The sequence below is a fragment of the Erpetoichthys calabaricus genome, chromosome 1 (assembly GCF_900747795.2).
Source record: "Erpetoichthys calabaricus chromosome 1, fErpCal1.3, whole genome shotgun sequence".
Classification (NCBI taxonomy): Eukaryota; Metazoa; Chordata; class Cladistia; order Polypteriformes; family Polypteridae; genus Erpetoichthys; species Erpetoichthys calabaricus.
Genome location: NC_041394.2, coordinates 55,786,861 through 55,801,962, shown reverse-complemented (window position 1 = coordinate 55,801,962; position 15,102 = coordinate 55,786,861). Strand labels below are relative to the sequence as shown.

The 15,102-nt window shown below is 40.7% G+C and overlaps 1 protein-coding gene across 1 annotated transcript in view; it reads left to right on the top strand.

Annotated features, from left to right (window-relative positions):
• The first annotated feature begins 8,103 nt into the window (after positions 1–8,103).
• Positions 8,104–15,102, top strand: part of npc1l1 (NPC1-like 1) — a 45,755-nt gene continuing 38,756 nt past the window's right edge. Inside the window, exon 1 of the mRNA XM_028799976.2 lies at positions 8,104–8,283. Within this exon, the coding sequence (XP_028655809.2) occupies positions 8,221–8,283 (63 nt within the window). The 5' untranslated portion in view covers positions 8,104–8,220. The remainder of the gene's footprint in view (positions 8,284–15,102) is intronic.

The window sequence follows — 15,102 nt, the reverse complement described above, 5'->3', positions numbered from 1 at the left end:
TGATTGCCTGGATTGCGGCAACTACAGGGGGATAACACTGCTCTCAGTGCCGGGTAAAGTCCTTGCTAGCGTCGTCCTCAATAAGATCCGTGATCACTTGCTCACCTACCAGCGACTGGAACTGTCTGGTTTTACGCCTAAGAAGTCTACCATTGACCGCATCCTGGCACTGAGGGTTCTCATGGAGGGAAAATGTGAATATCGGCAGAATTTCTTCGTAGTCTTTATCACTTTTCATAAAGCATTCGACTCAGTTGGTTGAGCTGCACTGTGGGACATTCTGAGACTTCGTGAGATCCCCTCAAGGTTGTTGAATATCATGGCCAGCCTGTACACTGGTACTGTGAGTGCTGTGCAGAGGGGTTAATTCTGGGATTCGTCAGGGGTGTGTTCTTGTTCCTACTCCGTTCAGTGCTTGCATGGATTGGGTGTTGGGCAAGGTCATGGGGTCCAGCGGCTGTTGGGCATCTGTTGCTGAAGAAAGACTTACTAATCTTGACTTTGCTGACAATAGTGTGATCTTAACAGAGTCAATGGAGGCTCTGATCAGGGCGCTCGAGAGACTGAGTGAGGAGTCTGAGTGTCTGGGCTTGCGAGTGTCCTGATAAAAACCAAGATCCAGGCCTTTAATGACCTCATAGGCACAGCTACAGTAGTGAGTCTGTCTGCAGAGTATCAAGGTTTACTTACCTCGGCAGTGACATTCATGTCTCTGGTGACTCTTCCTATGAAGTCAGTAAACGGATTGGGAGAGCATGGGGGGTCATGAGGTCGCTGGAAAGGGGTGTGTGGTGCTCCCGATATCTATGCAAAAGGATGAAGGTCCAAGACTTTAGAGTCCTGGTGCTTCCCGTCTTGCTATATGGTTGCGAGACATGGACGCTATCCAGTGACATGAGACGAAGACTGGACTCCTTTGGAGAATCCTTGGGTACCACTGGTTTGACTTTGTGTCGATTGAGCGGTTACTCACGAAGTCCCAAATGAGGCACATTACCTGCATTGTGAGGGAGTGTCAGTTATGGCAGTACGGCCATGAGTTGCGATTCCTAGAGGGTGATCCGGCTCGCAGGATCCTCATTGTTGGGGATCCGAGTGACTGGACCAGGCCCTGGGGTCGCCCATGTAACACCTGGCTGCAGCAGATAGAGGGTCAATTCTGGAGAGTGGGACTGGACCGCTTGTCTGCCTTTGGGGGGGGGGGGTTGCCAACCAGGATCCTGAGCTGTTTCATCGTGTGGTGAGTGCAGCAACATACTGTACCTGTGCCTGCTCCCCACTGGCCTGACCGACCTGAAAGTAAATTTAAGAATCACATTTTTCTTTTTATCAGTGTTTTCCATACTGTCCCGACTTTTTCTGATTTAGTGTTTTAGAAACAAATCCTAGTTGAAATCCATTTTTGTTGCAGGGCATGCACACTAACACAAGTCCCATTTGGAGTCATTAATAAATCTTACCGCATGAATGAGCATCCTCTGTAAATGTGCGTGTGCTTAAGAGAGACGATGCAAACCCCACACAGTTAGCACTTGGGCCGAGAATAAAATCAAGGGGACATGTCTTTGATAGATAGATAGATAGATAGATAGATAGATAGATAGATAGATAGATAGATAGATAGATAGATAGATAGATAGATAGATAGATAGATAGATAGATAGATAGATAGTGTGGCAGGCCGCTGGGGGTGGTACCCAGCTGGGATGCCCGAGAGGACCGGAGGAAGGCTTGTGCCTCCTCCAGACCATGAGGGGGCGACCTCCCTGGTTGTGTTGGGGACCACGGGTGCAGGGCTTGGAAGCCCAGCCCTATAGGGGCCCATGGTCACCGCCAGGGGGCGGCCCGGTGCCTAGAGAGCCCTGGACCTAAGCACTTCCGCCACACCCGGAGGTGCTGGGGGGAAGAAGAACGGGGACACCTGGAGTCCTTCAGGGGAGTGTCGGCGGAGGAGTGTTGGGAAGCACCTGGAGCCCATCCTGGTGTGTATAAAAAGGGGCCGCCTCTCTGCAGACAGAGACTGGAGTCGGGCGGAAGTGGACAAGAGTCGTGTTGGAGAGGAGTGGAGGCGGCCTGAAGAAGGCAGGCACTGGAGAGAGAGGCCTGGACTTTGGGGGATTGCTGCTGGAGGCACTGGGTTTGTGCAGATTTAAATACTGTAAATAAACGTGTGTTGGGTGCAAAATGATGTCCGTCTGTCTGTGTCCAGGCTGCTTCTCACAATAGATAGATACTTTATTAATTCCCAAGGGGAAATTCACATCATGCTTTGGAAGCATTATCACTTGCTGCTCTACAAACCTAAATGAAACCAGAACAAAACAAGTCCATCTATCCATTTTCCAACCCGCTATATCCTATCACAGGGTCACGGGTGTCTGCTGGAGCCAATCCCAGCCAACACAGGGCGCAAGGCAGGAAACAAACCCCAGGCAGGGCACCAGCCCACCATAGGAACAAAACAAGTGTTACATTTAAAAAGAGTGAAATTAAAATGGTGTTTGTGTTTTAAGAAGATTTTCTTAAAATGTTTTCATGGAAATATACCAATAAATAAATATGGACAGCATATGCCGACAGGCCCAGGCCAAAAAGCCCCTTCTGACTGACTGAGTGAAGATGTGTAGTGGCTTTGGTTTTTCAGTTAGTTGTTACCTTATGATTTGTTTATCTCCTCCTGTTCAATTAACAAAAACTTTACTCATAATGACAACATGAAACTATACATATTTTTTAGTATGTTATTACTTTTTTGTCCAGTAAACTTCAAATGACTAATCAATTTCTCCATCTATTAGAAAACTTCTTTATTCCAGTTCATTGCTGGAGGCTTTATAGGCAGAATTATGCTCATAGTTTCAGAATTTTCAGCAGTTGAGAATTGTGTAAGTAGGTTACAGAGCTCTATCCATCCATCCATCCATTTACCAACCCGCTATATTCCTAACTACAGGGTCACGGGTGTCTGCTGGAGCCAATCCCAGCCAACACAGGGCACAAGGCAGGAACCAATCCCAGGCAGGGTGCCAACCAACCACAGTACAGAGCCCTATTTACTTTTTAAATTTAATTTTAATGAAATAAAAACATTCATGCATTCTTTACTTTTCATCTGCAATGTGTATAGTGTCATGACATTGAAGTAAAGCAATTCCGTTTGTTAAAGCAAAATGGTCTTGTCACGTCAGGACACGTGTCATCAAGCCACTGCAGATGCAGCGGCACATCTCTGATGTTCAGCCAGCCAAGGCAGACATACTGTATGTCACTCCTCTTTTCAGGTCATTGTGTCAGCTTCCTATAGCAGCACTTAACTGAGTTCAAATCATTGATTCTTGCCAACAAAGTAGTCAATGGGTCAGCAACTGTGTATTTATGGAAATACTCTGGAGGCCCTAAGCTACTTCCCGACCTCTCAGGTCTTCTGTTAAACATCGTCTCGTGATGCCACCTCTGCATGGTATCAAATCTCAGTCCAGACTCTTCATGTGTAGCTCCTGGCTGGTGGAATGAGTTGCCCACATTCATTTCAGATTCAATATGTTTAAGAAGTATTTGAAGAATCTCTTGTTTGGTGAATTTCTGTCTAACTGATATTAGCTATTAGGTTTTGTAACTTAGAAATTGTAACTAGCTTGTATTTTGTTCTGAGGTCCTCACTTGTGATGATCAATTGTGTGCCTATATCCTGTGACACTTGTTCCCAAACGGTCCCCAGATTGACGTTTACTTGATTATGTTGACCTCTTTTGTAAGTCATTTTGGATAAAGCCATGTGCCAAGATTTTGAAATATAAATGTGAAATATAATCCATACTGATAGTTGAAACTGTAAAGTTGAAAATTTTCATTTTTTGTTCTTGAAAAGTCACATTGTTAAATATTTAATTTCAAATTTGCACTCTATTTCTTGACAGTTATCTGGATCACATACATTTTATACTGGAAGTATGAAACATCAAAATAAGATTGTCCATGTTATAATTCTCATCTGACTTATGACCTATAGGCTTTAAATACTTAGCAAGAACACAGCTATGACAAAAAAAGAGACGAGCAAAGGAATTCATTTATGCAGCTACCTGTAAAAGCCTTAATAGAGCATGCTTATATACAGTAGTTTAATATTTACTCATGATTCCAAGATAATGTTCTTACAACTAATCCATCAATTCACTTTCTGAACCCTTCAGAATTCAGTTTATGCTTGAAGGGAGCTGTAGCCTATTTCAGTAGCATGAAGTTCAAAGCAGGAACTAAGCATTAATAGGACTCTTGTTCTTCATGGGACAGTTACATTTTTCATGTCAGTTTCATTTTTCATTACAAAGTTGTAAAAGAAGCACGGCACTGAGCTCAATGCAGGAAGCACCACTGACCATGAGTCCAAAGTATTCTCACTCGCCAAGTTATTTTAGAGTCACCATAATCAAACTTATATGCATATTCTTTTGTAAATAATAGAAGGGTACCAGGGAGAAACCTCTAGTTACTGTACCTGAGAACTGTTTAAAGTCTATGGAGCAGTGAAGTTAACAACTGTGCCATCCTGTATTGTCTCAATAATTCCATATTTATACAGAATATATTTTCAGATTAGCTTAATTACATTTCAGAACTAAGCTACCTATCTTGGAATTGCATCCTTGGCATGGTGGTTGGGTTTAGTTGTTTTGTGCCTCAGTGATACTCAGATCTGTTTTCTAGATATATGTGTTCAATATAAAATCACCTACAGAAAAACAGGTGTAAGTGGAGAGCCAAGACAAAGAGCAGTCAGTTTGACTCTGATGAAGATTAAATCTAAGAGAAATTGTCTGCTCACTGGGTGACCCATGTAGTTCAGTATGATTCAGCTCAAAATCATCTGTGCAGACCATCCATGTAGATTCAAAGGCTGAAGTTCAGGTGCAGTGCCATTCAGTTGACAGGAAAGAGTGGGATACACCTGGGCATACTAAATTGTGTCAATGCAAACTGGCTTTTGGGTAATGGGACGGAATGTTGTTGGCATGGAAGGCGCCAGACCTAATGTGGGACATTGAAACATAACCAGCTAGATACTGTAGGTGACCTACTATTTGGAGTTTGTTTATGCCAATAAGAGGGCTGTCTCAATTTGGCTTTAAGAGGTGAAAACCTTTATGCCCTTTATTAACTATTCAGAGCATTCGGCCTTGTTAGAGACATTTAAATATGGTACTAAAAGGGTGTCATCTATTACTCTGTTTTCCTGTCTTTGCATGCAGAATAATGGAGACTCTTGGAGGGACATGATGGAGTGAAACAGCATAGAGAACCTGATCTGAATTCAAGTGGTGAATTGTTACTGCATTTCTATGCTAGTCATAGAAAGTACACCACAAATTCAAGGATGCTTTTAAGTGTAAATTACCTTGGATCAAAGGTCAATGATCAACTTTGTAATCATTTCGTCAGCTCTGAGGCAGTATGTTCTGGACTATCAGGTGCAGGGGAGTGCTGAGCTGTGTAAATGTCATGGAGGAAGGGCAGGCATCCTGGCCAGGATGGAGGATGATTTCTTGCCATGCCATGTGGCCATAATGGATGGACTAAGCAGACATCGCTGATGGAAGCAGTTTGTTCCCACACACGGCAGGTGCTGCTCAGGGCTCAATCCAGTCAGGACACCCACAGGGCATGCTGGGAATTGGACACAGCACTGTCTGCGTCTTTGGGTGCTGCCCTGATTTCTGCATGATCCGGACATGTACTGGAGAACTTGGGCATGATACTGGAAACAGTTCTGAGGTCTAATTTAAAAGAAGCCTTACCTCTGGGAGTCAGATTCAAGGGGGCAATGGGTGACACTCACTTGGGGGAAGGAAGGAGGGAAGAAACTGATTACTTATTGTATTTTGATATTGATCTTTTGTCTGACAGTTGTTGGAAATGTGTGTCATTTATTTGAACCTGGAATTGTTTTGGGTGATATTGTGTCTGAGGCTTGGGGCTCAGTGGCACACCTTGTGGATACAGCTTTTAACTGTTTACTGATTGTTGGTGAGCTGGTTCAGATCAACGAAGTGCCTGCTGGACAAACCTGAAATACCCGAACGGTTAGAGAGGGTATGCTGGAATGACTAGAAGATGCCTCTTTTCAGGTTAAACTCCAACCTCCAAATTAACGCCTCCTATGTCTAGGAAGAGGTCAGGATCATTTACTCTGAATGAACCCTATTCAAACCGTAATAGTGGATCTATGACCGGAAGATTGAGGATTTTAGTGCCTATAATGGCAGCAAGCCTGGATCCTGTTGGTAGACACCAGCTGTATGGAAGTTGTCAAGCTGAAAGAATAGGCCATTCATGCACTCATTGTTAGCAGGAGGGTCTCCATATTTCACTGAGAGATATTGGTAGAATGCAGAGGATGCTGCCATGGGAGTGTTTGAAGTGAAGTCCCAAGTGTGGGTGGAGTTTAGTAAGGCCATGTGGAATGGCTTTTGAACAGCTTCAAGAAGTTCTGGCACACCATCTGATGATTTGTGAAAGAGTAAACAGAGCAACAGTTTGGTTTAGCGACTCACCCTTGTAGTCCCTCTTAGTAAATCGAGTGCGGTTGTAATCATCAGGCAGGGGAGGAATCAAGTGCAATTAGTTGATCCGTGACCCACTTTCGACCCACCTTGACCAAAAATAGCAAATCACGACTCATCAGCAGCAGCCACAACCCATTTTTGGTTGAGAAACACAGTGTTAAGCCATTCTCAGTAAGGGTGAGGAAATGCTGATGAATCGGTGAATGTCATTGTGAGACAGAAGGAGCAATTTAAAGAACCTTCAAACCTGATGTATCTATCTTTCTGAGAGGAGGCAAAACCAGAAGCTCCACAGAAGTATTTGAGATATTGTGGAGATCTTTTCCTTATCCGACTGTGATGTCACAGTCACAGATCCTGCCCATAATAATTAATTCATTACATTTATATAGCGCTTTTCTCAGTACTCAAAGTGCTATCCACACAGGGAGGAACCGGGAAGCAAACCCACAATCTTCCACAGTCTCCTTACTGCAAAGCAGCAGCACTACCACTGCGCCACCTGTGAGGACAACTGTGTTGCTTGCAGCCAAGTGTGTTGTGGGAACAATGAGAATCAGCATCTCCAAATACGAGGTCACAATCCTCTCCCAGAAATGTAAGGGGTGAATAGCTGCCTCTTGTGGAAGAGTTCAAGTTCCTTACGGTCTTATTCATGAGTAAGGGTAGAGGTGATTTCACCCAAGAAATCAATGCAGCAGTCATGACAAGACCATGGTGGTGAAGCAGTTAAGAATCAGATTACAAGTACAATGGACCGAAATTAAGTTTCTTATGCAGGGCTGGTGGGCTTACTGTTTGTGAGAGGGTAAGAAGTTCTGCAGTAAGGAACCTGGGATCAGATAGATAGGAAAATCAGGAGAAAGTTGCAGAGGATAGAGAATTATGGTCAGCCCACCTCGGCTTGTTGCTCCTACGGTCCTCACTAGACAAAGTGGAAGGAAGATGATGATGAAGTTAACCAGTTTTAGTTCCATGTAATGTTTATACTTCATTCTTACTGCTATGCTTTAATTGTATCCATTTATCATTTCTGTACAGATGTTCAAGATGTATATTTTTCTTCCCAGATTTTATGTTTCTTAAATAGCTTTTATCCCTTATAAGACTTTTAATCTTTATTTTGTTGCACAATTGAAGCTGACATAGCAACATTTTTTGTAGAATTTGGCATTCCTTTTTAAAAATATCTGGTGTGAGGTGTACTCATTTTTCTTCCTTTTAAAACCAGAAAGTTGATTTGCAGTAGACATTCACTAAGGAATACATAATTCACAAAATGCTATTATACAGTATATATGAAAAAAGACAAATACATTGTCATTATCTGCTGTTTAGTTACATTGATGCGGTTGCTATAGGAATTCCTGTGTTTGCCACTACCAGGACATTTCCAACACCCATTACCGTCCCCATCCATTAATGATCAGCTGGATTTACTGTTTTGCTGTTCTGGGATTGGTGCTTCTTCATCACACCAGATGAAAGATAAGAAATATCAATAAAACAGACTCTGCCAGGAGATTGTTTTCCTCATGCAGCCAACACAGAGGCTGTTAATGCTGACATTCTGGGGCCAGTTCTGGATTTTCATTTTATATTCACCAACAAGATTTAATTTTATATTTTTTTGTTTTCCTGGGTGGGCAATGAAATCATGAAAACGCTTAAAATGAGCTCCCTCCTTGGTTTTGCTGTATTTCAGGCTTTACTGTGTCTGGTAAGTGTTATGTTTTAAACCACAAGTACAGTGACAACTTCTCTATTTTTGATCTTGTTGAGGTGCATTTTCAGATTGAAACTGAGATAGTAAATAATCTTTTACGACAGCATTCAGCAAGATGTGCAATCTGACTAGCCAAGGGCTGTGTGGCACGGCATAGTCGAGAAGTTTGGTTTGAGAAGTTTTTATTTTTGTGTTTGCTTATTTTTGTTTCAGTTCAGTGCGCTCCACTTCTCCTGTTGGTGCTCCGTTTTATTCCATTTTCTATGTAATAAATTAATTTTTACTGTTTTCTACTTGGTTTCAGTGACTTTGAAACTGATAGGCTGATATTCTGTCCAGGGCTGGTCCTGCCTTGTTCTTTCAGGATAGGCTTGGGCCAATCGGGTATCCTGAATCAAATGAAGTAGTCTTGAGAATATCATATGATATAGGGTTTGTATTTAGTCAGAGGCTTTTATTTTCCACCTATTTAGTTCATTGATGTGGTTCCATATTGTAATTTGTCATTTTTATTGTCCATTTATTATTTACAGTTGCAAAGATTAAATCAGTAAGGCATTTTTGCACAGAAAATTGTGAATAAGTGTTTGTTTGTGCAGGATTGTGCCATGTGATGGAATGTCTTCTTGTCCGGGCCTAATTTCTGCTACTGAGTTAAATGGTTTCAGATTATGACTTGAGAGTTCAGCCTTTACCACTGAGCTATTTATTCATTCTTTCAAAGTTTTAAATTTATGGTGAAGGTCAACATGTATTTTACTAAGAAGAACACTTGCATCTTTTCCTTTTTTGACAAGTGTTTAAATTATCATTACTATTAAGTTGTTTGATAAACATTTCTAGACTAAGTTAAAACCATTTCTAAATTTGTTTGAAAACTGAAAGCATGAACTGGTAGAATGGGGAGAAAGGAAAATTCAATTACCCAATAAGTTAAACTAATGGTAAAAGCTGTCCTTGAGTAAGCCAATGGAATTCGTGAAATACAGGTTTATTTTAGAGCATTTATTTGAACAATTTGCTTACCGTTCTTTCTGTCTTTTGTAAACCATAGTGGATTAAGCTTAAATAAAAACCTTATGTGTAATTAAAACCAAAGAAAATGTATGGTGTTTATTAGTGTAGAAAAACAACCAGAGCCCTTATGAAGTACAGTTAATCCAGGAGTATTTACTCCAAAATCACCCAAAACTAAATGTTTTTGGTGACATGCATCCTGTACATCTTTATTTAGGCATGTTACATTTCCACTATGCGACAGATGTATTGTCACAATCACTGCATAAGTTTTACTGAGTAAGAACAGTTTTACAGAGAATTTATATTTCGCAATTATGAGAGAATTTCAATGATGTTGGCATTCTTTTATGGCAGAACAGATATAACCTAAAAGTGCAAGATAATTTGCAGAAAGATAAACCAAATACTTTTGACATTTTACTTTAAATAAACTACTTGAAATGTCTGAATAGTTTAAATATATGAATATTTAAATTTTGTGCATATTTTGCAAAAAAAAAGATTGATATTTGAACAGTAACTTGTGAATAGTACACTGTAAAAAAAACTGCCAGCATTTCACAGGAATTAATTGTAATCTTTCACAATAAAATATTGTAATGAAAATTGCATTGTACAATCACAGCAAGCTAAGCCATCCTCCATCATAAGACAGCAAATTACTGTAAAATTGTATTTGGACTGGTCTGCATTGCATTGTGGGACATTTTCAGTTTGTGCATTTTCATAGCATTTCACTTATTTATGTAGTAAGATTACAGATAAAAATTAAATCTTGGCTACTGGAAAATGGAAACTTGCTTGATATTTTACAAACATTTGAAAGTTTTTATTCACACAGAGAACCACACAAACAAGGAGTAAGTGACCAAATAGCAAGACTTTAGGGACCTTCAGAACCCAACTTGATGTAAATTTTGGGGAAAATATGTGAATACACTGTAAAATTAATTCCTGTAAAAATAACATTACAAGTATTTTCACAGTCCAAATCTGTAATACAATGAATACTTAAACAAATTTACATCTTGGACAAGTCAGCACCCATTTGATAAATCCAGATCATGGCTTCAGCAAGATGGGATCTTTTTGACAAGGCTGTTGCTTAACTATTTACCTTCGAGGACCTCTGAATGTAGCGATTGTTGTACCCTCATTACCCGAAAATGACGGCTTTTAACGTTGAAGAACTATGTCATTCACACTGAAAACACTTTGGAACAACACAGTCACTTCAGTACCGTTACACATGAAAGGTGTTTTAAGTAAGAGCTGGCGTTCAAACACAAGTCAAGTTATACGATTAAATCAAATGTTTTGAAGAGAGTAGCGATTTTTGTATTTCTTTGCAGTAAATGCCAAGGCTTGATTGCATGTTTCCCTTACATTTGATTGTTTTCATTTTCATTCCAATTTGCTCCCAGTGTTCAAAAGCATACATACTGCTCTTTTCAGATGACTCTAGTAATGCTATGGCAGGTGTGGGTACGAATGCCCGCTAATGGTCTGGTATTCAGTCTAGGAGGGGTGTCTTGCATATATTGTTGCAGGCATAAATAAACTGCCGTACACTTACAACGTTATATTGTACATATGTGGTAATGCATGTATCAATGTATCAATGCCATAAATCAGATTCTTTGTAGCTTAATAGAGGGTCTTTAAAACTTTTAAATTTAGTCTAATTATACAGACAAAAATCTGAATTATACCTATATAAGTAAACTTGACTCTTGCACATACGTCAGATCTAATTGATCAGAAGCAATGATTTTCAAAGGACTATGGGTAGCCACTTACAAAAATGAAAAGCAATGCCTAATTAATCTTTACTTTATTTAGGGTATAACATAACAAAGCACACAAAGAATACACAGCGTAGTCAACTCAAATACAAGGACAGTTCCAGGATCCTGCAAAAGTAAAACTATGTTTGGAATCTGGGAGAGAATTGGCAGTAAGAGCGACAGTCATGCCAACTGAAAATAAAATAAATGAATAGCCAAGTTAAACCCAGCACTGAGCGTGATGTGAGTCCATGAAAGGGCACACTAACAATGGTGTATGTCAGAGAGCTGGTACCAAACATGACTACAGTTTAATGAAATAAGAAGAATTCATCTGAATGCATACAGTTTAAGAGAATCAGTTACTGTATTTGCATGTAAGCAAATCACCCAGTGTGTAAACATAATGATGTTTTTTTATTTTATTTTTATTATCGAATAGAGGGGTTAAACAGTATACCAAAAAAAAGACTGAGACAAAAACGGTATTCCAGCCCAGTGGCGTAGCTAGGGGGGGGCAAGGGGGGACATCTGTCCCCGGGCGCAACATCCAGGGGGCGCCGAATTGATGTTCCCCATTGCATTTTGGCAAACAGGAGGGGGCACGAAATCTTCAGTTGTCCCCGGGCACTGAAAACCCCAGCTACGCCTCTGTTCCAGCCTCTCGTGTCATGTGTGTGTTTAAAGAATAATCACAAAGTTGATAAAAGCCTAGCAGTGCAGCTGGCCGTATACTAGTGGTGCTCTGATCAATCAGCCGTCAATCTAAATCGGCCAATTCTCACTACAAAAGGCTCAATCAGTGATCAGTAAATTGGCTGATCACAAAAGCCCGTTTCAACCCACTTCTGGAGCCAGGGCTGGAGGTGCCGTTTGCCAGTGAGGTGAGCGGACAACCCACATAACTTGGCTGGAGATAAAGGGTGAGGGTCTGGTGTAATGCCAGCTTGGTGGCAGGCACAGGCAGGAAAGATCTGGATGAAGTAGACCCTGGAAATGGAAACTGGCTTTGGGAACTTAAAACATCACCTTTCTGGTGGGGAAGGGGCCTGAGCTGTGTACAAGATGTGGAAAAGTACCATGCTCATATTGGGAATGGCACAGAATGCCTGGAGTGGCATGATTAGGAGGAACAGCCTGCTAGGTCTGAACCATATTGGTGAGTTGTTACTGGATTTCTGTTTTAGTCATGGATTGTCCATAACAAGCACCATGTTTGAACACAAGGAAGCGGTACTGGAGCACTTTGGACTAAAGGTCAATGATAGACTTTGTAGTTGTGTGATCTGACCTGAGACCATATGTTTTCGAAACTTGGATGAAGAGAGGGGCAGAGCTGTCAACTCATCCCCACTTGGTAGTGAGTTGGATTTAAAGCAAAGGGCGTTGGGTGTTTAGACCAGGAAGCCTAGATGAGCGGTGAGTTCGGAGACCATGCGTCCAAATGGACCCTGCTCAAGATCTCTTGTGAAAGAGGCTGCTAAAAGCTATAATCTTAAAGCATTTTGGGCATGTCATGGCAGCAACCTTAGGACCCAATGGTGAACACCAAAGGTGAGGGAACTGTCAGACTGAAGAAGGTGGCCTTCAGAGAAATGCTTTGTATGGGATCTCCTGACTGAGTTGAGAGGTACCGACAGGCTAAGGGTACAGCTGCAAAAGTGGTTGTGGAAGCAAAATGTCAAGTATGAGTTTGGAAAGACTATGGGCAAAGATTATCGAATGGCCATGAGGTTGTTGTGGCAAACACCTCATGAGAGGAAGGCGTGATCTTGCCCATAATGTGTTAAGCAAGAATATGTTGAAAGTGCTGGATATTGTAGGGATAGCGTGGTTAACACGTCTATTCAGTGTTGCATGAAAGACAGGTAAAGCACCTTTGGAAAGGCAGACTTGTGTGGTGGTCCCCCTATTTAGGAAAGAGGGCCAGAGGGTGTGTTCCAAATACAGAAGGATCACACTCTTCAGCTTCCCAAATAAGGCATATGCAAGGGTGCTGGTGAGAAGATTCCATCTGATTCTTGAGCCAAAGATACAAGAGGAACAATGTGGATTCCATTGTGGCCATGGAACAGCAGACCAGCTCTGCTCCCTTCATCGTTGCTGAAGGCTGCATGGGAGTTTGATAATTCAGTCTACATTTGTTTTGCAGATCTGGAAAAACCATTTGATCATGTTCTTTGGCATGGTAATTTTCCACAAAGAGATGGAATCTGTAGCTGGGAACAGGGAAACCTGGGCTGATGTGCTTGGTCTGTTGCCACCACAACCCTCACCAGGAAAAGCAAATGGAAACATTGGATAAGATGAGAAAAGCTATGTAGTAGGCATTAGCCTGCTCATCAAATTATTAGTGGTGAGTTAGCATTAAGTGGTAGATAGTTAGCAAGGTAAATTAAATTGTGTATATTAGACGTGTGTTTTATCGAGCTGTCAAAATGCCTGCAAAGTGCAAATTTAACTTGAAATCGTTGGAAAATGCTGATTACACAACTTGGGAATATGGGTGAGTCTACTTTGAAAAGCAATATTAGACGAAGTAAACATTTTGAACTGTTTCAAATACATTTTTTTGGACCTTTTGCGAGGCTTTTGTTACGTCTGAATGTAACACCCGTCAGCTGTTTAAGTGCCAGTGCATTAGTCAGCAGTAGTCCAAGTGAGATCTCTAGTCAGGACAGTGATACTTGTGATTCTACCATATTGCTGTCTTTGTCTTCATATGTGACTAAACGTGAGTGTCTGGAATCTGAAATCCTCTGGGTGTTAAATGTGATGGACGAACATCATTCATACAAATCATGGTGAAGACTTAGTTCAGCTTTTTCAGGAAATGCTTCCTAATAAAGAGACCGTAGAATGTCATACAGTGTGCGTGGAGGTCCTTTTCAAGGTAAACCTCATACTTTTCATCCACAACAATTTACTACCTAAAATATACTAGAATTATTTTTTTGTCTAATAGGCATTGGCTCCCTGAAACAGTCAAGATTCTTTATTTTTACGTGCGCTTTGAAATGTGTTTGTAAACAGCACTCAAGCAAAACAAGCTTTTTTCATCATTTCTTTGTTTCTTTTGATTGAACACACAAAAAAATATTGGCATTAGTCGGCTGGAATTTGAAATGTACTGAAGTGTATGGACCCTGTCCATAGTTTAATTATAAAAATACCAAAGTTAACACTTTAATATAGAATATAGAACATTCTGTGTGACTGGTTATGCTTTAGCTTACTGTAAAAAGTGTTCTTAAAGGGATTAAAAAAATTAGATTCAGTATCGGAATCAGACAGTTCAGTGACATGAGTTTGTTATCGGCCATAAAAACACCAGTTCAGAGCATCCCTACCATATAAACATTTTAAGAGTTTTAACATGAAACGTCAGAGGTCAGCTGGTGGTAGGAGACTCGGTTCAAGCCTTGGACCGGCTACTGTCTGGATGGGCTTTTTCCTCCACTTACTTCTCGAAGATGCCTAGGTTAGAATACCCGGTGGCTCTAAACTACCCTGGCATGAAGGAGTGTGGATGTGTCGGAGAATGTGTCCCGCAGTGCTTCTGACCTCCCGCCCAGTGCAACCCTAAAACTGGATCAAGCATGAAAACCTATCTATTGTTGTGTAGTTCACATAATCAATGGGCTTTTTACATAGCATACATGAATATAATTAAGAACCAACTAAACACTATATAATTTAAACAAAAGATGATTTCATGACTAATGATTTTGAGAATGTGCTACTACTGTAGAAAATGTAAAAGAGGCACAATTTAGTAAGGTGTTAATAAATGCAACACTGATGAATGTTTACCTAGCAAGCTTATTCCACCTTATCTATATATATTATGAAAATCTGTCTGATATTGCCAAAGATTTATTTATTTTTTGTACAAATATCCATCAATCGATTGTCTAAATCTTTCTTTTCCCACAGCAAAATTGCAGGGAAACGGGACAAATGCCTAAAGCATTGTGATCTGATATATTTTTGTAATAATTTGGTT